Genomic DNA, 21,322 nt, shown 5'->3' with positions numbered 1-21,322 from the left:
CGGCAACAAATAATTAAGATAAACTGTCACTTATTTCTTTGGTGAATCAATGGATATTTAATTATGCGCTTTTACACCCTGAGGCTCACATGTTCCTGGTTACAACACTGTTGCTTGCATTATAAAAGAATTACAGCCAATTGTTCTTTAAAGTGCTCCCATACTTTGGACATTTTCTTGTACACCTTTTTTTGCATTTATGTAGTTATTTTCATTTATTTATTGTGCTACGTTCTTAGTTGGTGACTCAAATTCATAATGAAATTTGCCCTTCGTTACACTTCAATAATCAATTCTTAATAAATTTGTTTGACTTAAAATTTAAAGTAATAACTCTTTATTTTGTTAGTTAATTTTAGATGTGTTAACTAATGGAACTGTTTTGTAAATTTGTACCAAATATCTAAAAGTTCATAAAGCAAAATCAACTTAAAAAATCACTGCATAAGATATTTAGATATAAAGATATTTATAACTTTGAAATGGTTGTAGTTAACATAGAATTGCATCGCATGTTCCTTGTGAAATAATGCGATTTTTGATTGTCAGACTTTATCCTGGAAAATGTGAGCATAGTTTGTGAGAAACGTCACAGTACTGTGGTGTTTTCTGAGAAGCAGGAGACCATTTGCTCCTTTTTTGTTTTTACAGGTTTTGAGAGATAAGAATTGGTCTTTGCAGTGGCAGATTTTCTGTTCAACAAGGGCAGGAAATGACCTCCACAGCCGAACTGCTCTGGTCCCTGTAGACCAGCTGTAAGAGTTCCTGCATATCACTGAGCAAAATAAAAGACATAGACGTCAGTACAGAACTACTCACATTGCCTGTAGTACGCAGAGAAGATGACAAAATGGAAGGAAACCTGAAAAAATGTGATGGCAAGGATAAAGAAGAAAACTGGAGAGTGAAAAAAGGACGGAAATTTGGTATTGACAAAATATTTAAGTGTGGGTGTGCGTGTATATGCGACTAAAAGTGAGGAACAGCCGCCAAATCACAGAGGCGTGTTTGTGTTCTGATTGGTCCAGGCCAAACTGAGGCAGCCAGTACTGTTTATTTTTATGAACATTAAATAATATTGGAATGAACTTCTGCGCATCCACTTGCCAAAAAGTGATGTGCTCAAGCTGAATAAGCAATGATGAGAGCTAAATGGCCTCAGTACAGTCAGCTGGCATAGAGACGAGTGGTTCCCACCCTAACCAGACCTGAAAGACAGTCAGTGAATGAGTGCGCAAGCAAGTGAGAGAGGCTTTGAGCTCAGAATCTTGGCTCACTTTCACATAGGCTCAGGGCATCTGCCTATGTAGCCACGGAAAATGTCAAAGACACACCTAAGAGAATTAATGTGCACTCCAGAAAAATAACTCTCTTAATCAGTAATGCTCGTTAAACTTTCTTGAATATACGTTTACTTGAGAACCTAATTTTAATTAATTAATTTAATTTTAATTTCTTTTTATATGATATTCATGTATTATTAATATAAAATCATGTACACTACCATTTTAAAGTAGTTTTTTTTTAAAGAAGTCTCTTATGCTCAACAAGGCTGCATTTATTTGATCAAAAATATAGTAAAAACAGCAACATTGTGAAATATTATTACAATTTAAAATAACTTTTTGTTTTAATATATTTCAAAATATAATTAAAATTATTTAATTTTTAGTAATTAGTGTATTTATTAAAGGGATAGTTCACCCAAAAATAAAATTTCTGTCATTACTACTCACCCTCACGTCGTTCCAAACTCATAAGACCTTTGTTTATTTTTGGAACACAAATTAAGACTTTTTTGATGAAATCTGAGAGCTTTCTTACCCTGCATAGACAGCAAATTAATTACCACATTCAAGGCCCAGAAACGTAGTTAGGACATCAATAAAATAATCCACGTGACATCAGTGGTTCAGCCCTAATTTTATGAAGCTACAAGAATACTTTTTGTGTTCAAAGAAAACAAACAAACAAAAAAAGACTTTATTCAACAATTCTTCTCTTCTGTGTCAGTCTTTGATGCGTGTTCACAAGAGTACCCTGATGGGTTACAGGTTTGGAACGACATGAGGGTGAGTAATTAATTACAGAATTTTCATTTTTGGGTGAACTATCCCATTAAAATTTTGTATTTTTTGTAAAAAATCTCTTTTTTTTTTCTTCCCCCCAACTGTGTGGCTTTACTGAATATAGATGTGATTTAGTGTTTTCCTCAGCATTATTTGTGGCATTTGGGGTTAAACCACCTACTCGGACAACAATTTATGCTCTATCTGGATGTCAGGCTACGAAGGGCCCAAGCCAGAACAACCATGGAATTCTGGGAAAACTGCAAAGTTTATATTCACGTGAAAAAACTACTGGATTAAACGCACTGAGAGAGAGAGAGAGAGATCTTGGGTTGTGTTTCCACATATTTAATTAAAAATTGAAACGTAAAACCTGAACGTGAAATGTAATGTAAGGGTGCTTTTATGACATTTGTAAAGGGTGTATTCACAGAGTGGAGGGTGGAGTTGAGGAATAAGAAACAGTTTTTCAGTAAGGAGTAATCCACCAGGCATCGTGGGAGCAGGAGGAGTGCCAATAATTACCTGGAGTAGGAAAGATGGGAGTGAGAGATAAAAGCGAGTGAAACACTCTTTCCGGCTGTTACCTGCATACACAGCTGAGCCCAGAGGATTAGTGCAGTTTCGTTTTTCTGACACCACTCTCCTCTTTTTCCTTTCATCCCATAAAAGCACCAGCCAATGGGGTTTATGGGGGTACATGTTGTGTGTGGGTGGGGGGCTCAGTTTTTGTGTCTGCAATAAAATCAGGGATATCGTATGTCGCCCCAGCTGGGTGGCAGATGTTTACTTGTGTTCGTCACCCAAGCCTGGCACAATCACTGCGATCAAAATGAGGTCTGACGAGCTTAATTGTGGAACAGGAGATTGAGTCCTTTAATCAGACATTAAAGTCATTTGAACCCCCTGAAAGATTTCAGCGCCGTTTTAAGTTCACGGAAGTCCCTGGAGAGAGAGAGAGTGGGAAGGTGAACAACTGAAGTGCAGTAATGACATTAAAACTTGTTTTTACAACATTCTTGCTCGATGTGACTTTTCGTAGCAGTAGATGAGATCTGTAGAAGGATCACACAGAAGGATCCAACAGTGAGCTCTGAAAACATGTTTATTTCATGTTAATTTCTGTGTTCTTTAGCAGGCATGCAGAGAGACAGACAAGAGATAGTCCTAGGCTGCCCTGTTGTTTTCACTGGCAGCTCTGACAGGCTGTGCTTGGGCCGGCAGATACTCAGTAATGTATGCCAGGTGTTCTGCTACCCTCAAAATAATCATTTTCTTAATCAAAAAATAATTTTCTTAATCGCTATCTAAGCAAAATATACAAACCTCCTAAAACAATATAAATAAAATGACATGAGGTTCGTGCTTAAAACAAGAACAAGTATTTGCCAGTACAGCAACAAAAATAAACCTATTTCTCCTTTGAATTAAATTCATTTTTCTTAGCCCTTTGGCAAATAGTTTTTCTTGTTTTTTGCATATTTGTTTTTTATTATTTCTCTAAAAACAAGATTTAAATGGACAGTTCCCTTCAAAAATTAAAAATCATTTACCTGACTTTCTTTTTTCTGTGAAACACAAAAGATAATTTGGACAAAGAAAAAAAAAAAATATATATATATATTGTCCATACAATGACAGTTGTGGTGTCTAATGTTGTCTGAATTAACCAATTTGTATTTTTATTTATTTTTTAGGCAAAAACAGTTTAAAGATTCTATAAATGATCTTCTTTCCTGTAGCAGAAAGAAAGTTGAATAGGTCTGAAACAAGAACAGGGTGAGTAAATGCCTTAAAAAAATATTGTATGTCATTTTGTGTTTCAATTTATTGTTGCTTGTTTTAAAGATATTTAGATATTTTAATTGGAATACAAGATATATATATATTAAGAATGTATTATTTAAATGTATTATTATTTTTTAATTATTGTATTTTGTCATATAAATAAATTAGTCTTTTTTGGTCATTTTAAAAAACTAAAATAAAGAAACATTATTTAAGATTCTGCACTAATGCTGCTAATCAAATTTGTGACATTTTTGGAAATCTGTGACTTTGATCACAAATGACACCTGACATTCATGTTAATCTTTCAGTTACATTTTTTACTCAAACTGTTATTCTGACAATATACAGTAAATTTTGATGGAAAAAAAAAATATGAAGAAATCCTACCTTATTCTGATTGTAGCAACTTTACAGTATGTATGACTGAGAAGACAAAATACAGGCAGAAACATCACAATAACAACTAAATGACTGTTAATGAAGCAGCACAAGTCAGGAAACCACCTGTGAGAAAACACAAGGAACTGAACATTTATCTGTAGGCATTTGGGCACAGCCACTAATTAGCTCAGCCAACACCACTGATTGCACTTTATTTCTCCAGCAAGACTTCTAAAGAGAAACTCTCGTCCGTTTGCTTCTGAGACAAGAATGAAGAGAGCGTCTAGACGACTGCTGCTCTTGCAGAGCTCCCGAGGCCTGGGTCCTGCAGATATCCTACTGACAATCTGTAATGTCCTGCCTGTCAAAGACTGTGAAGGGCTGAACCAGAGATGACCCAGGCTGTGGAGGGACCAGATGTTGCAGGAATGTGTCAGACAACCAGCATGCCAAAGATAATGCTGGAAGCCTACGCACTCTTGCTGTTCTATCTCTCGAATGTACGTCTCGGAGAACAATCTACGCCTACTTGGCAACGTTTCCCTTCTTTCATTTTGTGCATTTACATTTATGCATTTGGCAGGGGCTTTTCTCCAAAGTAACTTACATTGCATTCAAAGCACACATTTCTATCAGTCCCTGCTTTCCCTAGGAATCAAACCCATGAACTTGTGGTGATTGTATTGTCAAGTATGGTGACCCATACTCGAAATTGGTGCTCTGCGTTTAACCCATCCAAGTGCACACACACAGTGAGTAGTGAACAAATGCACACACACACACACACACACACACACACACCGTGAACACACACCCGGAGCAGTGGGCAGCCATGCTGCGGCGCCCGGGGAGCAGTTGGGGGTTCGGTGCCTTGCTCAAGGGCACCTCAGTCGTGGTATTGAGGGTGGAGAGAGCGCTGGACATTCCCTCCCCCCACCTACAATTCCTGCCGGCCGGGGGACTCGAACTCGCAACCTTTCGATTACGAGTCCGACTCTCTAACCATTAGGCCACAACTTCCCACGACTTCCTACTAGCGCCATGTTCTGCTGTTTAAAGGGATAGTTCACCCAAAAATGAAAATTCTTTCATTAATTACTCACCCTCATGTCGTTCCAAACCGTAAGACCTTCGTAAAATTACAGTTGAACCCCTGATGGCACATAGATTATTTTACTGATGTTTCTGGACCTTGATTGTGGTAGTAACCTTGCAGTCTATGGGAGAGTCAGAAAGCTCTCGGATTTCATCAAAAATATCTTAATTTGTGTTCCGAAGATGAAAGAAGGTCTTATGGGTTTGGAACAACATGAGGGTGAGTAATTAATGACAGATTTTTCATTTTTGGGTGAACCATCCCTTTAGGCTACAGAAAGGCCTGTGGAAAAAGTTGTGCCTGGACGATAAATGTTCCCAAAACCTATGGAAGACAATACTGTGGCTGATTATGTCATAACTGTTTTGCGCCACCACAGTGGCCTGATAAGAATAATGGTCTTGTTTAATGAGATTTGTTACTCTTGCAATCGCTCAATTAGTTAAGAGGTCCCCTATTGAATGCAGGGAACCTCAACCCTCGTTTCCCAAATAAGACACATCCCACTCCACTCCCCAGCCCCCTGCGCTCCGTGGCCCACTTCCCGTCCCTTCCATTTCCCTTTTGATTGTGATTGACAGATTCTTTGTCCCATTGTACTGAGCTGTCGCCTCTGATGAAGACACACACGCACACACATGCGTAGGAATGCACGCTCTCGCTTGCGCACCTTGGACTTGTTGCGGCAGACAGAAGGGTCTACCGTCGCTGATACGTGAATGCATTTGTGATGTAAGTTTCCAGCCATTTAGAACCCGAGGACATGATTATGTGTTGCCGGATGTAGGCCGGATGGACTCTGTGCAGTCCGTCTGCACGCTGCGCCGTGCTGAGGTGGTGTGGCTGAGAGGGACAGCTGGTGGGGGAGGCGAAAGGGATGCTCAATGTTGTCTGAAGAGTTTGTCATTAACACAGCTCTTCAGGGATGGGAACCAGGTCACATTCTCTCACTCCGCACAAAGCAGTGTGTGTGTGAGAGGGCTGGGGGTGCCGAGGGAGGGTGGCGGATGGGGACTAGGCCATGACCTCTTTATATCCATCAACATATCATTGGCCGGGTGTGCGCTGTCCAATCTGCAGTGCGTCGGAATGTACTTATGGGCTCATTTTGTTGTCTCTCTGCTTGCTGTCACGATCTTTATATCTCTGCCATCTTTTGCTCTCACTTTCTGTATCTGGCTTGTGCTTTTTCCCATTTTTTTGTTTGTTTTCATTGCATAGTGACTAAACACACACACACACACACACACACACAGGACTGAAGGGGTCTGGTACTCTGTATAATCATAAAAATATATTTTTTTCAGTATGGCCAACATGTGGTCAGTGTTAGGAATTTTAACACTGATTTCATTAGAGCCTAATTTAACCCCCTTCAACCTAGTACACACTGTTTTTGTACGATATCTAGTGCTCTATAAGTAGGTACTTCTTTTAGTGCCACTTTATATTAGGGGGCCTTAACTACTATGTACTTGCATAAAAATAATGAGTACAATGTACTTATTGTGTTCATATTGTATTGTAAAACACTTAGGGACAGGTTTGGTGGTATGGGTAGGTTTAAGGGTGGGTTAAGGTGTAAGGGATGGGTCAACAATAAAATCAATGTAATTACACATGCAGTTTTTTTTTCAAATAGCCCTACAAGTACAATGTAAAAACATGTATGTACACAATAGGTGCATTGTATCAAATAATTAATTTAAATGTAAGTACATAGTAGTTAAGGACACTTAATAAAAAGTGTAATATAATATAATATAATATAACCCTTCTTTTGAATAAGTACTTTGCGACTGTTAAAAAAGTAAGTTCTATGTAGTATGAATATGTGTTGCATGAATGTTACCCAGATGGTATTGCATTCATCATGGTGTCATGTGACCTACAGTGTCAGATGTGTTGCTTCACTGCCATTCACAAAATTTCTTCTGTGGCCTCATGGGACAGAAAAGTGTCCATTGGATGCACATTTCAGAATAACAAGTAACAAGTCATACGGGTAACTTGTATCTACTGTTTTATGAATATTGTGAATTCTGACAAACTACTCTTTTCACATATTGTTTTTGGCTACTATTTAGTATGGAAAGATGCGATTTTGAATGCAGCCACACAGTGTTTCTCAACTGGAAGGCTGCATCCTAGTAAGGCTAGGCTAACATATCAAGTCTGGTCTCAATTTGAAGGCTTCTTTACTTCATTTTTATCATTCTGTATATTTTGAAGGATGCATCAAGTGTATGCTCTGTGTCCTCAGATCACCCAAAAATAGCCACTTTATATTCAGTTAATAAATAGATTTTTAATATGAAATATTTACATAGTGCTGGGGCTGAAACTTTTATGATGTATCCTTGCACACTTACTAGACTGTCTCATTCTAGTGTTCACCTTTAAGGAGGAGTCATAGAAGCCTTTGAGGGACTGGACTAGGAAGGACACAACTTCACTAGGATACAGCCTTCCAACTGAGACGCACCCATAGTAATGACAGCACAGATCTCAGATGGTTCCTCTGTATACTACGACTTTATTTGCTAATGTACTCTGTCGCCCTCTGGTGGTTGAAATCAGAATGCTTGGCCACTGCTAATGTTGAGTGTGCCACAACAGTCATGTGGTAATTTTGTTCCACTGTGTTTCCAGTGGTGTAGTCAGAGTTTGTTGTTCTAGGCTGAACAGCTGATTAAAGAAGCAGAATTAAAGAAAATGAATGAGGCATATATAAAATAACAAATAGTAATTAGAGCAAGACAAATATGCAACAAATAAAACCGTCAAACTACACTTTAATATGCTTCCAGAGCTAATTGATCACATTACAATGTTATTTATAGTAGTTTATGAGTTTAATCAACTCATTTTTAAAATAGGGCTTTAAGACTTAAATGTTAAAGTTATTTAAAAAAAACACACACAAAAAAAAAACACACTTAGCTTATAAGAGGACAGAAATAATTTTTAACTCTTTCCCTGCCGGTGTTTTTTTTAATTGCCAGTCACCAACAACGTTTTTGATAATTTTCACAAAAATGAATTGGCCCCTGAGTGTTTTGTTGTATGAATATCTGAACATGCAATATGTCAAAACAAAGAAAAGAGCTTCTGCTTTTAAACAAAACAAAAAAGTTTTATTCTATCTTAAAGCATTCTTTTTTTGTCAGCACTTGAATTTCATGGAAAATGCAACATTTTGAACAAAAGCTGAGAAAATAAGGTTTTTGTCAAAGACTACATCCAGTTCGGATTCAGAAAGATGATCAAAACATAGATGGAGTAGATTGCTTCCATCAAAACCCTCAAAGCTTGCACAGTCCTATATCACTTTCTGGGTCATCATTTTATTTGGTAACATTTTGGTAGCAGTTTTGATTTACTTGCTGTTTGATGCTTGATGATCACGTTATTTTATATATGCATCTGCTTACATACACGATTGCTTGTTTCTGCATGTATATTCTTCTTCTTTAGTGTTTAATGGCAGTTGGCATCCATAGCGTTGCCATAACTTTCTATTAATTTATTAATTAAAATTTGTCCTTCCAGTTCAGTCCTTCTTAAGAAATTAAACTAATATTTCTGCCCTTGGTAAATTTGTCCACATCCTACTATACTTCTGTACTCTACTATACTTATTTCCCAAAGCTGATTTTTCAGATATTGACTTTCTTGTATAAATTTCTTGCATGTCATAAAGATGTGCTTAATTGTCTACTCCTCCTGTCATTTATCACATTGTCCTGTCCAAAAACATCCTCAGTTTAATTATTATGACTTGTTTCTTCCTTTTTATTTCCCTCCTTACTTTTTATTTTGGATCATGTACAGGTGTCTCCTTTAATCTGCAACACTAAAGTGCCCTTTCAGTCCTATCTAGGTTTTTTACCGAGGGGAACCCTGAATGAACTTGTTACTGTAAAAATCTGAATGCTATCTTTGTACATATATTTGTATGTACTCTGTGTTAACTTAAATTTTCGTGGAAGGAGGGGCTTTTAATCAAACTGTATTTAATGGGCGTTGGAGGGAAAATGTTCAGTTGAATCATGGATTTCTTAAATGGATGGATTATACAGGTAAACAGGTCAAGTCTTGTCATATCAATATTTTGTATAAAATGTGACACCACAAGGGAGTGTAATAAGCCCAAATTTATTTTCCATCATGATTAAGACTTACCTGGCATAATCATATAAACAAAATTTCAAATCACATTTATTACCCCTGCAATGAAAGTGACCAGTTTCTTCTTCTTTATCCTTGCTGTCCATCTACTTTCCCTTGCTCTTTTTTACCTATGTTTTTTTCCTGTCCAGCCGACTCAACTGCTTCAACATATGATACCTTTTCTTTTATCTGCTACACCTCCACCTCTTTAAGTACTTCACATCCCCAGTAAATTACAGGATTTTTGCAGCTGATACTGATTTCTTGTCATCATGATCGGCCGATACCGATTCTGATCATTTATATAAGTAATTTGCAAGCTCTCTGTTGACTGCCGCTGTTAACTTTTTTTTTTCCCCAGATAAAATGATACCACAGATGTTGGATTGATTGTATTATTTACTGTAATGTTGTATATTGTAATTTTAATTGAGATTCAAATAAATAAGCAACAAATAAATAATTTAAAAGGGGCATTAGAAGATATAAAGTGGGAAGAACATCTTTCTCGAAATTGTGTTAAAAGCGAAACAAATGTTCTAATGGATGTTATCCAAAGTACTGTGAATAGTTTTAAGAGACAAGCTAAAAGTAGACCAAGGAAGAAAAATTGCCTACCTTGGTTAAATGAAAATATTTGGTCACTTATGAAACAAAGAGATAACGCATTGAAACTAAAATCTAAGATGGAATGTGAGAAGCGAAATTTTAATAATTTAAGAAATAGAGTAATAAATAAGATTAAAAAAGCAAAGCAAATTTTCATATTTCTATAATAGAGCAGGGAAAAGGAAATACTAAATTGATATAGGAAAATCTGAGAAATTTAACAGGAAAATAAAAAATCTGTGAGAAATATAGAACTAGCGTTAGAAGGAAAACGAATTGGTGATCATGCTATGATAGCAAATACTTTTAATAATAATTTTTTAGATGTAAAGTGTTCTTGCCTAGTCTATTTGTCTGGATATTCCTTGTATTGCATTGATGGATGGTGTCTTGTCTTAAGTTTACTCTGAAGCAGGTGTCAAATAGAGAAGTTGATAGAATAATTAGTTCACTTAAAAATTCAACAGCTAAAGATATATATGGATTAGATACTCTTTTCTTAAAAACTCATAAAGAATTACTAACTCAGATTATCAATTTATTGATAACACAAGGAATGTTTCCCTCTGCGTGGAAATTTAGAGTAATGACTCCTGTTTATAAATCTGGAAGTTATACAGAAATTAGTAATTATAGACCAATAAGTATTCTCCCTGTAATGTCGAAAGTCGCTGAAAAATGGGTAGCGGCGCAAATAATTACATATCTTGATAATAGTGCCTTTTCTCTTCACCCTATGCAGTTCGGTTTTAGAAAAAAATATTCTAGAGAAACGGCAATTTGTTTTATGTTGGAAAATATTAAATCCTTGACGGATAAAGGAGGTGTAGTTGGTGCTGTATTCCTGGATTTTAAGAAAGCTTTTGAAACTGTAAATCATGAGAGGCCGTTATGTGGTTTAAATCTTATTTAGAAAATAGAAAACAATGTGTACGGGTTATAAACGCAACATCAGATTACTTGGATTATAATATTAGAGTTCCGCAAGGTTCTATTTTAGGACCATTATCGTTTAGTATGTATGTAAATGATTTACCAAATGTATGTCCTCCAGATGTTATTTGTCAAATGTATGCGGATGATGTTGTGTTGTACAGTCAGGTCCATAAATATTGGGACATCGACACAATTCTAACATTTTTGGCTCTATACACCACCACAATGGATTTCAAATGCAAATAGCACACTTGAAATGAACTCTGGACCTTTTATCTGCTCATTGTAATTGGGATAATGAGGGAATAACACACACCTGGCCATGGAACAGCTGGGAAGCCAATTGTCCCATTACTTTTGGTCCCTTAACAAGTGGGAGGCACATATGCAAACTGTTGTAATTCCTACACCGTTCACCTGATTTGGATGTAAATACCCTCAAATTAAAGCTGACAGTCTGCAGTTAAAGCACGTCTTGTTCGTTTCATTTGAAATCCATTGTGGTGGTGTATAGAGCCAAAAATGTTAGAATTGTGTCGATGTCCCAATATTTATTGACCTGACTGTATGTACATGCAAAACGTCAACAACAGGCTGCACAGATATTGACGGACACTATGAATCAAGTTGCACAATGGTTTATCAATTCATGTTTACATCTTAATGTCAGAAAAACTGTTTGTATGTTTTTTACTAAAAGGCCAGATTATGATGTGAAAGCAGATGTATTTGTTCAGGAACAAAAACTTGAGGTAGTACATGAATTTAAATATTTAGGATTATTATTGGATTCTCAACTTACTTTTAAAAAACATGTGCAGTGGTAAATATTGCGAAATTTAATTTAGCGAATTTCAGATTTATTAGAAATTGTTTGACTAACGAAGCAGCAGTTTTATTCATGAATTCAATGATTATTTCCCATATCACATATTGCATGACTACCTGGACTCAAACATGTAGGTCTTTTCTTAAACCAGTAGAAAGTATTTATATACAAACTCTTAAGGTCTTGGATAAAAAACAAACAATTTTCATCATTGTAGCATATTAACTAAGTTTTCTATTTTGAGTTGGGAACATTTGATTCAACTTGCTGATTTGGTACTTATTTTTAAGATCTTAAGCGGTCTTATCCCTCAAATTCAATTCATACAGGTTTCCTTTTTCTCTACTCCTTTCGTCATTCTTACACTTGACACTGTTCCATTTCTCGCATCTAAGTTTTCCACTAGTTCCCTTACATTAACATTAATGGGAACTCATTAGATTACCCCCTTGCAAATTTCCAATTTTCCAATTATTACATTCAATTAGCAAGCTCTCATCTCCTGGAATCCTTGCATATTTCACTTCTCAAATCTGTCCTATTTTTGTTAATTTAATCAGGTAGACTTTCCTTCTTCCTCCGTCTCCTTCTAACAACGACGTTTATTATACCCTCTGTCATTCTTTTCTCTTTCTCTTAACTTCCTTCACTTTCTGATTCTCCAATGCTGGATGTTTCTTTTTTCTTCCTTTTAATTTTTTTCACATTCTTTCCCTTTTCCACACTTTCCCACTCATTTACTCTCCTCTCATCTTCCTCACTGTAAAACAGACCTTTGGTCAAAAATCCCAGTTCCTCACAACACCCAAATTTACTATATTCTCATTACCTAAACTTCACAGTCCTCAGTCTTCCCAAGTTTGTTGTTATACTTTTAGTGCTGTCAAACGATTAATCGCATCCAAAATAAAAGTTTTTGTTTACACAATATATGTGTCTACTGTTATTTTGCATATATAAAGACACACACATACAGTATATATTTGGAAAATATTTACATGTATTTATATGTTTATATTTATATTCATATAATTTATATTATATAAAAATATATTTAATATATAAATATAACTTTTTTTAAAAATATATACATACATGTTTGTATTTATATATACATAATAAATATACACAGTACACACACATATATGTTAACAAAAACGTTTATTTTGCATGCGATTAATCGTTTGACAGCACTATTTTTGTCTCCTCAGTAGTCAGTCCTAAAAAAAAAAAAAAAACTTCAACGCAATGCATCAGTCTAGAGGGCTGCATTACCGCTGCTGTCCCGTCCGCGGGACCCGACCAGATTTCTTGCAACACAGGATTAAATTCCCGAGTAAAACGCGGTAGCAGTCGGTAACTCTGGTGCAATTTGAACGGGAGAGGGCGGTCTAACAATCTCCCGTTCCCGACGTTGCGCAGGTACAGCCTGCACGTGGACTGTTATGCATGTACATAACGGTCCTCAGAGCAGGCTTTACTGGGGATGAATATACGGCCCTCAGACAGAGCAGGCAGGTTGTGATGAGTGACAGAGCAGAATAAAGATGGAGCAAAGTGTGGATGCGCTGTCCTTGAAGCACGTTCAACTCATTTGTTTATATTTTGCTTAGCCTATCATTTTAAATGATAGATGTCGAATTTATTTATTTATTCTCTGAAACACTTTTCCTATGCTACTGTGTTTACAGCAAGATGTTAAACGAATTTACTATTTTGACAAGACGAATAAAATTAGTCTAATAGGCCATTTTTGTACAACCTACATTTTTTTTCTCTGGGTGACACTTTTTCCTATTGTGTTGTAAATGTTAAATGATTTGTATCCTGACAAGACAAATAAAAATAAGGAATACAATTTTTGTACAACATTTTTATTTTCTCTGTGACACTTTTTTTCCTACTGTTGCCAACACAGTAGGAAAAAAGTGTCACAGCGAAAATAAAAATGTTGTACAAAAATTGTATTCCTTATTTTTAATTGCTGCCAGCAAAATGTTAAACGAATTTTGTGCCTTACAAAATTAAATTGTCAAAAGTCTTTTGACAAGACGAATAAAATAACAAATACAATTTTTGTGCAGACTACACTTTTATTTGTTAGCCTCTCTCTCTTTCTTTCAGTAGAGGAAATTTAAATGTGTGATTCTGGAAACGAGATCTAAATTTAGCGGGAATGGTTGGGTCTGGAAGAAAATTATTCAAAGCGGCCAGCGGGTGGACAAAGTGAATATATCGCGGGAGCGTAGACCTCTACATCAGTCCTCTGCCCTCCGAGCTTCAGACTGGTCTGCTCCCAGATGGGTCTCTGCCAGTCGTGTTTGGATCCAGACGTTGATCCAGTACTCTTTCAGAAGATGTCTAATAGTGCCTCCTCCCATACGAAAACACGGAAAGCTGGGATTCCGTCAATGGCGGGGAAAGATTTAAACAGACATTTAGCCTACTTGTTAAATCATTAGTACAAATAAAGGCAGCTTTGTGATTGTTTTTCAGTTGAATCATGACCATCATAAGCATCACAATTAGCTTTTGGAATGGTCTGTCATGGTGTATGGTTTGATTTCATGAACTAGTTTTTCTTTTTCGTAAACGCAAAAATTCTCCAACATTGACTATCATGGTAATAACTTAAACCAGCTGACTCCTTTAAAACAATGTCTGCTTTGACAGTAACTCACTTGATTATGTGAAAAAAATCCAAATTATTCATGTGTGTTTTAATGTGGATTATTCCTTTGAAGTATTGTTTTCTTCTGTTTGTTGCATTGAGTTGTGTCAGTTCTTTTGTAAACTGAGGGAATTGGGAGCCTCTGCCCTCTTCAGTCAGGAGAAATGGTGCGTCTGCGCAGGCAGCTGCATGTCAGGCATTTGAGGATGCTCATGGTGATGTGCATAAGTGAGCCGAAGTTAAAGAGCAGGTTGTAGAAAGTGTGCACTGAGAGTCCTCCGGTCTCATCCGCATATTTCATGGCCACAATGGGTGTGTAGAGGCTGTTGGTCAGATTCCGGAATCGGGGTTGGCTGGATTCAATCACTTTCTTGGTGCACTGGATTGTAAGTAATTAAGAAGAGAATAATAGTAATAGGTTTAGTGTATAAATGAAAATCTGTGGAGTAATATAGGCAAATTAGTATTTGTTTTCAATGCAATGTATAGCGTTCGTATATTTGTAGTCAAACAGTGATACATACTTTAGCAATGTCATCAGGGGTTTGTCCCAGTGCCTCAAAGATATCGATGGATGATGGTATGTACACATCCTTAAAGTATCTGACTGTGTCTGCATCTGCTCCAGGATATTCCATCTTGGCCACCTCTTCCATCATCTTTGTTTCAAACTCTGTATGCACTGGGCCTGGCTCAATCAGAGATACTCTGGGAGTATAGAAGGAATACTACATTAGCACCATAGCACACTTTAAAGACAATAAAGTGCCTGTTTACACCAAGTCTCATGAGCACAACAGGTTTGTAGTGCCATGTAAATAAACCAAAACTCAGATATTTGCTGAAGCTGGTTGCCTTAAACTTTTAAGTTTGCTCAACTTTTTTTTACAGTTTACTTCTGTCTGATACTGAATTTTTCTAATTAGCTGAAAAAATCACCCCTCACATCATCGCAATTTGATATTTCATTGATATGTTCATTGTTATGGTTTTATGGTTTTCACTTTTTCATGCTAAAAAAGTCAGACTTGACACACATAGACTTTACACTTACTTCACATTAAACTTGAGCAGCTGCACAGCCATACTCTCACAGAAGCCCTCGATGGCGAACTTAGAGGCCGTGTAGACATCATTGAATACCACACCTGCAGATGAGTTCAACAGAGACATATTCAGTGATCATGTGTCAAACCATATGTGCCATATCTGGCTGTCATAATGCTCTTCAGCTAAGTGCATAACTCTGAATGGCTCTATTGTCCCTCTGACTGTCAAGCATTCAGCTGTGTGACACAGAAGGTTTCAGTCAGCCCTCTAAAGCCTGGTGTGTCCATCCTACCCTGCAGACCCATAACGCTGCTCATGACGATAATGTGGCCGGCTCGCCTCTTCTTCATGTCCGGCATGACCTCTTTTATCATGCGCACAGTTCCGAAGAAGTTGGTCTCAAACACTTTCTTCATGTCATCCATGCTGATGCTCTCCACAGGGCCCAGCAAACCCACACCTGCATTATTAACTGGAAAATCAGAGAGGAAAGATGGGTGGTTGTGGTCTTGACTTTTCCCTGAGGCACTAGGCTAGTATTAATCTATAGTGACCACATATCTTTCAAATAATACTAGTCAGCACACGCTTATTCTAGTTATCTGGTCATCTGTAATATCAGTTCTCAAATTATGTCACATTAAATTGACTGAACAATTTGTACCTCTGCTGAAATGTGTTCATAGGCAGAAAAAAAAGATTTGCTCTGTCCAACTCAGTTTCTTTTTTTGTAGTCTGAACATGCTAAAAACATGAAATCCAATCAGTTTAAGCCCGATGCAAGCCTTCGAATGTGGACTCGTTTGAAATCCTATTAAAGTTTTTTGTTAATGCGTTCGAGTCTGAACAGTCAAATAGGATTGGATTGGATTTGTGTGTCTCTTCTATTCGTCATGTGACGGGTTAATACAATAGGTGTTTCGTCAAGAACAAAAACAACAGGTGGTCATTATGTGACCATTAATCACTTCATGTAATCACTGCTTTAAAGTGTTTATTGTTAACTAACTGCATGATTTGTATAATCTTAGAACTGTACAGGTATTTTTCATTTTTTAAACATTAATTTTTTGTGAAGCTGCTTGTATTGTGAAAAGCGCAATACAAATAAACATGAATCGAACTGATAGTGAACCCCTATGAAAAACAAGCATACTTGAGATTGGACTTGTAGTGCACTTCAAATCTCAAAGTAGCCTATATCATATATCTTTAATATATATATATATATATATATATATATAAAATTATATGAATGAAATTAAGTGCAATTAAAAAAAGTACACTTTGATTAATGTTTAACAATTATGTACTCTTTTCAAAAGTGCAGTTGCTAATAATTGCAATTATTTAAGGTACATTTCAAATCATTCGTTTTAATGTTTTATTTGTGCTTGAAAAAGTTGATGTGTTGACATAGTAAACCACATCTAAGTACTTTAACTGTTACTCAATATCACCTATATCATTTCCGTAATAAATTCTAAATATGTGTCTTGAATGGCAAGTATAGGATGTAAAAGACCACAGAGGACAGTTAACTGACATGAACCCATTAGTCACTGCTTTTTTGCAAGTCCACAATACTCTCTTAAAGTGATAGTTCACTCAAAAATGAAAATTCTCTCATTTACTCACTTTGAAGTCGTTCCAAACCTGTGCAAATTTCTTTGTTCTGCTGAACACAAAAGAAGATATTTTGAAGAACAGTCTCTGGTCCCCACTGACTACCATAGTCATTTTTTTTTCATACTATTGAAGTCAGTGGGGGCCAACAACTGTTTGATTACCACCATTTTTAAATATAGCTTCTTTTGTGTTCAGCAGAAAAAAGAAATGCAAACAGATTTGGAACAACTTGAGGGTGAGTAAATGATGACAGAATTTTCGTTTTTGGGTGAACTATCCCTTTAACTGTACCAAAAGCATATTTTATTGTTTGCAATAACCAACGATAATGGAACAAAATCAAAGGCAAAACATTGCAAGGTGAAACTACACAAGTCTCATTGCTATAGCAACCAGTGGTTTAAAAAAAAATTTTTTTATACAAGCCCATTTTTTTGAACAGCCCATCTAAAAAATATCGGATTTCCCCTGCAGAATGAAAAAAGCCTATAAGAGGTCAAAGGCATTGTGCACTCACTGAGAATGTCGATGTGGCGGTCCTTTACATTGTCAATACACTGCCTGACTGAGTCATCACTGCACACATCCAAGGACAGCAGTGTCAAGGTCTTTCCGTATGTGTCACCCGCCGCTTCCACCAGCCGGTCCTTCTTTCTCAGGTCTCTCATTGTGGCAATAACTTCAAGACAAGTGACAGAGAATCATTTTATCATCAACAGAATAACAGTAAATACACAAAAATGAAAGATTAATAGCTACGTGTAGAGGTTTTATAGAGTTGAATAATGTCTTTTTAAAGCTGCTTTTTGAATTTGTCTCATATTTGAAGAAGTTTTCATCACCAATTGTTTTATTACTGTGACGCTGCTTCAAAACAATCTGTATCATTTATTGTGCTATATAAATAAAGGTGACTTGAGTTGACTCTTAGACGCTTTGTCCTGCAGTTTGATTTAATTTGATCCCTTTTATCTTTTTTTAGCGCTGACATATATGCTGACCCAAACCAAGCACTCAATCTAATCAGTGGTAAGTGTTGCTTAATTAAACTATGGCAGAAAGATAAGCTAAAGAGATTAACATTTTAATGCACTTTGCACTTTGAACATCTGTGGGGACACTGACCTAAATCAAGCGCCAATCCCAGATGTAATAATAAGCTTGCTGAACATCATCATTCTGTAAATCTTTAGTTGGATTTGGTTATCTTTATAAAAACATTAGAAATCCAGTCAACAGTGTGATATCAGTGATCAGTTGTACTCCATTCAAATGTTTGGGGTCAGTACAATAAAAAAAAAATTAAAAAAATGTATCAGAAGTGACAGTAAAGATATATTTACGGAGTTACAAAAGATTTATATTCTCATAAATGCTGTTCTTTTAAACTTTATATTCATCAAAGAATCTTGGGAAAAAAAACCTTCCAAGATTTTCACAAAAAATATTAAGCAGCACAACTGTTTTTAACATTGATAATAACAACAACAATAACAATAACAACTGTTTCTTGAGCAGCAAATCATCATATTAGGATGATTTCTGAAGGATCATGTGACTCTGAAGACTGGAGTAATGATGCTGAAAATTTAGCTGTGCATCACAGAAATAAATTACATTTTCAGAATAGATTACAATAGAAAATAGTTGTATTAAATATCAATATTATTTCAGAATTTTTCTACTATATTTTTGATTAAAAGGAAGAGCATGATTGACTTCTATCACAAACATTAAAAAAATCTTACAAACCCCAAACATTTGTAAGGTAGTATATATATATATATATATATATATATATATATATATAATGATTTTTTCCCACTCATCTCTTTTCTAGCGTGTAGTACTTTGTATAGCAGCACTTGTCTACTACCTCCTTAACATGAATGGCTTTGTTGTAATCCTCATTTATAAGTCACTATGCATAAAAGTGTCTGCTAAATAAATAAAGACATTTTTCAGTTTGAACTGCAATATTTACGATATCACAGGCTTACTTTGCTTCTTTGATGCTGTCAGGCATTACTTTAACAGTCTGTCTCTGTGACACTACCACACCTTGCGTATATTGATGTTTAATTTGCTGATTAAATCATCTCTGATTTTACAGATAGCGGATCAAAGTGTTCGTCTATCAACAGACAGCATCCGTGATCAGCACAGCTGCTGTTGACAAGAACCAGTTAGCATGAGTAGACTGTAATGCATATGTAAGGTGACGATGGAGACGCAGCTGCTAGGAAATCTGCATTCCTGTCTGCTTAAACTAGATGTATTTATGCAGCGTAAACTGGACTTGATGAGAGAAGAAATTCATTCTTACGACACACAAAGCATGTGTGGCCAAACTAGGCCACAACATAAAAGTGTTTGCGAGAACAACCGCCTCGTTGTGAAAGCTGTCGTTTCAGAGTAAGTCTTGAGGCAGATTAAACATTCTTGAATGAGTCGCTCTCTCTTGTAATTGGATTTTTGGCTTCTTTGAAGTTGGCATATATCACTGCTCCTCATTATAACCAGAACCAATGAAATGTTTAATCTCAGAGGATTTTGTTTTTCGGCATGAATCCACTGTTGCAATACTCTACGAATGAGAACAAAGTTCAAACGGAATTCATTTAAAAGATGAAAAAGAAGGAAAGAAGAGGGTGGAATGGTAAAGTTCCTATTCTGATAGTATTTCGTTTTAACGTCTTCGTTTTAGCTTTCTTAAAAGCATCCCTTTCGTGTAGTAAAAAAGGGGACTTCAACAGCCCCCATACTTTGTGTTAAAATTACTATAATAATGAACCAAAGCTATAAAGAAGAAGGTAAAACTAAAGTGTAATGTAGAAGTTGGCTACAGGACTGCACATCAATAAGTGTACAGTAAGCATCATACAACATAATGTACTATATAGAGTACAGATCAGATTTATCTCTTAATCCACCAAAGGCCGAACCGAATGCATTGTATTTGATTGGCATTAAGGAGTCTCTGGATGTAGCTGACTGGGAGATAACAAACGTCCAATGGTTTTGCCCAGCACCGAGTGCAGATGAAGTCTTCAGACGACCCTCGCTTGTACAGGTCTCAAACTTTGTCCCTCTCCTAACACTCATTCCAGTGTGTGAACTATGGGCGCATTAGACACGGCACTAAACCAGGGCAGCGGTCTACAATTCACAGCCATAAAGGGAGCTTTGTACTGGAGAAGTCACTTGAAAGAGAACTGGCAGTCTCTTTATGATCTCCGCCTGGCAAGCGGTATCCTTGCGGAGCCGTACCCTGGAAACTGCGCTTTCACATGATAATAAAGAGCCTTTGGGTTCAGCTAGAGAAAAATGAATGCATAATCTTGCGGTTGGGGATGAAGAGACAAACGAATTATCAAGCGTGTTATGTAATGAAAATGTCCAACAGTTGCGTTACAAAAGAAGACTTGTATGCAATCGATTAATAGCAACTGTAAGCATGTGTAAACTTCTAGAATCTGAGGATGTTCTAAAATATTCTAAGCAAAACTAGAACGTTCTATAGACGTTTGAGCGCTGAAGGAATTAGAACGCAAATGAGCGCGTTTACCATGGTAACGCTTCAGTTCGTCTCTGGCCAGCAGCACGGCGATCCGCAGTCCGATCCCAGAGGAGCAGCCGGTGATCAGCACCACTTTCTGCTCGCCGCCGCTCGCCATGGCAACTCCTGTGTCAGCTGCGAGCTGTAGCAGCGGACTTTAAAAAACTTAAAGCGGATCATGCAACTCGGCGCTCATGTGAGCGGGTTATGCGGTCACATGGCAGACAGAATCGATTAGTTAAAGGAGGACGTAAACACGCATGCTTACGTGAGCATCTGCGTTTACTGTACTGCTTTGAAAAACAAACAGATTAAGGCAGTCAGATGCATTGCGAGCTGTGAGTGCAAAGGGGAGAGGTGTGTGTGTGTGTGTTGGGGGAGAGGGCGGGGGGTCTAAGGCAAGATAAAATAAATAAAACAAGTAAAACAACAAACATTTAAAAGTAATCTGTTTTAATTAAGTCTATTTAATTAGGCCAAATGTCATTATTGCACGCCTTCTAGTCTGTTAGTTCAGTTTATTGAGTGA

The 21,322-nt window shown here is 36.6% G+C and overlaps 1 protein-coding gene across 3 annotated transcripts; it reads right to left on the bottom strand.

The window, feature by feature from the left end:
• Positions 1–13,027: 13,027 nt before the first annotated feature.
• LOC306846759 (retinol dehydrogenase 8-like) lies at positions 13,028–21,085 on the bottom strand. Of its 3 annotated transcripts, XR_013782108.1 has the most exons (7): positions 20,803–21,085; positions 17,752–17,913; positions 15,898–16,077; positions 15,610–15,703; positions 15,080–15,263; positions 14,566–14,934; positions 13,031–14,281 (listed from the first exon to the last, which is right to left on the bottom strand). XR_013782108.1 is itself a non-coding variant. In XM_079380352.1 (6 exons), exons 1-6 carry the CDS (start codon positions 20,909–20,911, stop codon positions 14,707–14,709), a joined length of 957 nt encoding a protein of 318 aa, XP_079236478.1. In that variant the 5' UTR covers positions 20,912–21,085; the 3' UTR covers positions 13,028–14,706. The 3 variants fall into 3 exon arrangements, 1 of the variants encoding a protein (XP_079236478.1); XM_079380352.1 differs by having other exon boundaries at positions 13,028–14,934; XR_013782109.1 differs by lacking the exon at positions 15,898–16,077 and having other exon boundaries at positions 13,963–14,281; positions 20,803–20,935.
• Between the last annotated feature and the right edge of the window lie 237 nt (positions 21,086–21,322).

Source organism: Barbus barbus (genome assembly GCF_936440315.1).
Source record: "Barbus barbus genome assembly, chromosome: 3".
Taxonomy (NCBI): domain Eukaryota; kingdom Metazoa; phylum Chordata; class Actinopteri; order Cypriniformes; family Cyprinidae; genus Barbus; species Barbus barbus.
The sequence above is the reverse complement of the archived record's forward strand: the minus strand, read 5'-3'. Positions and strand labels throughout refer to the sequence as shown.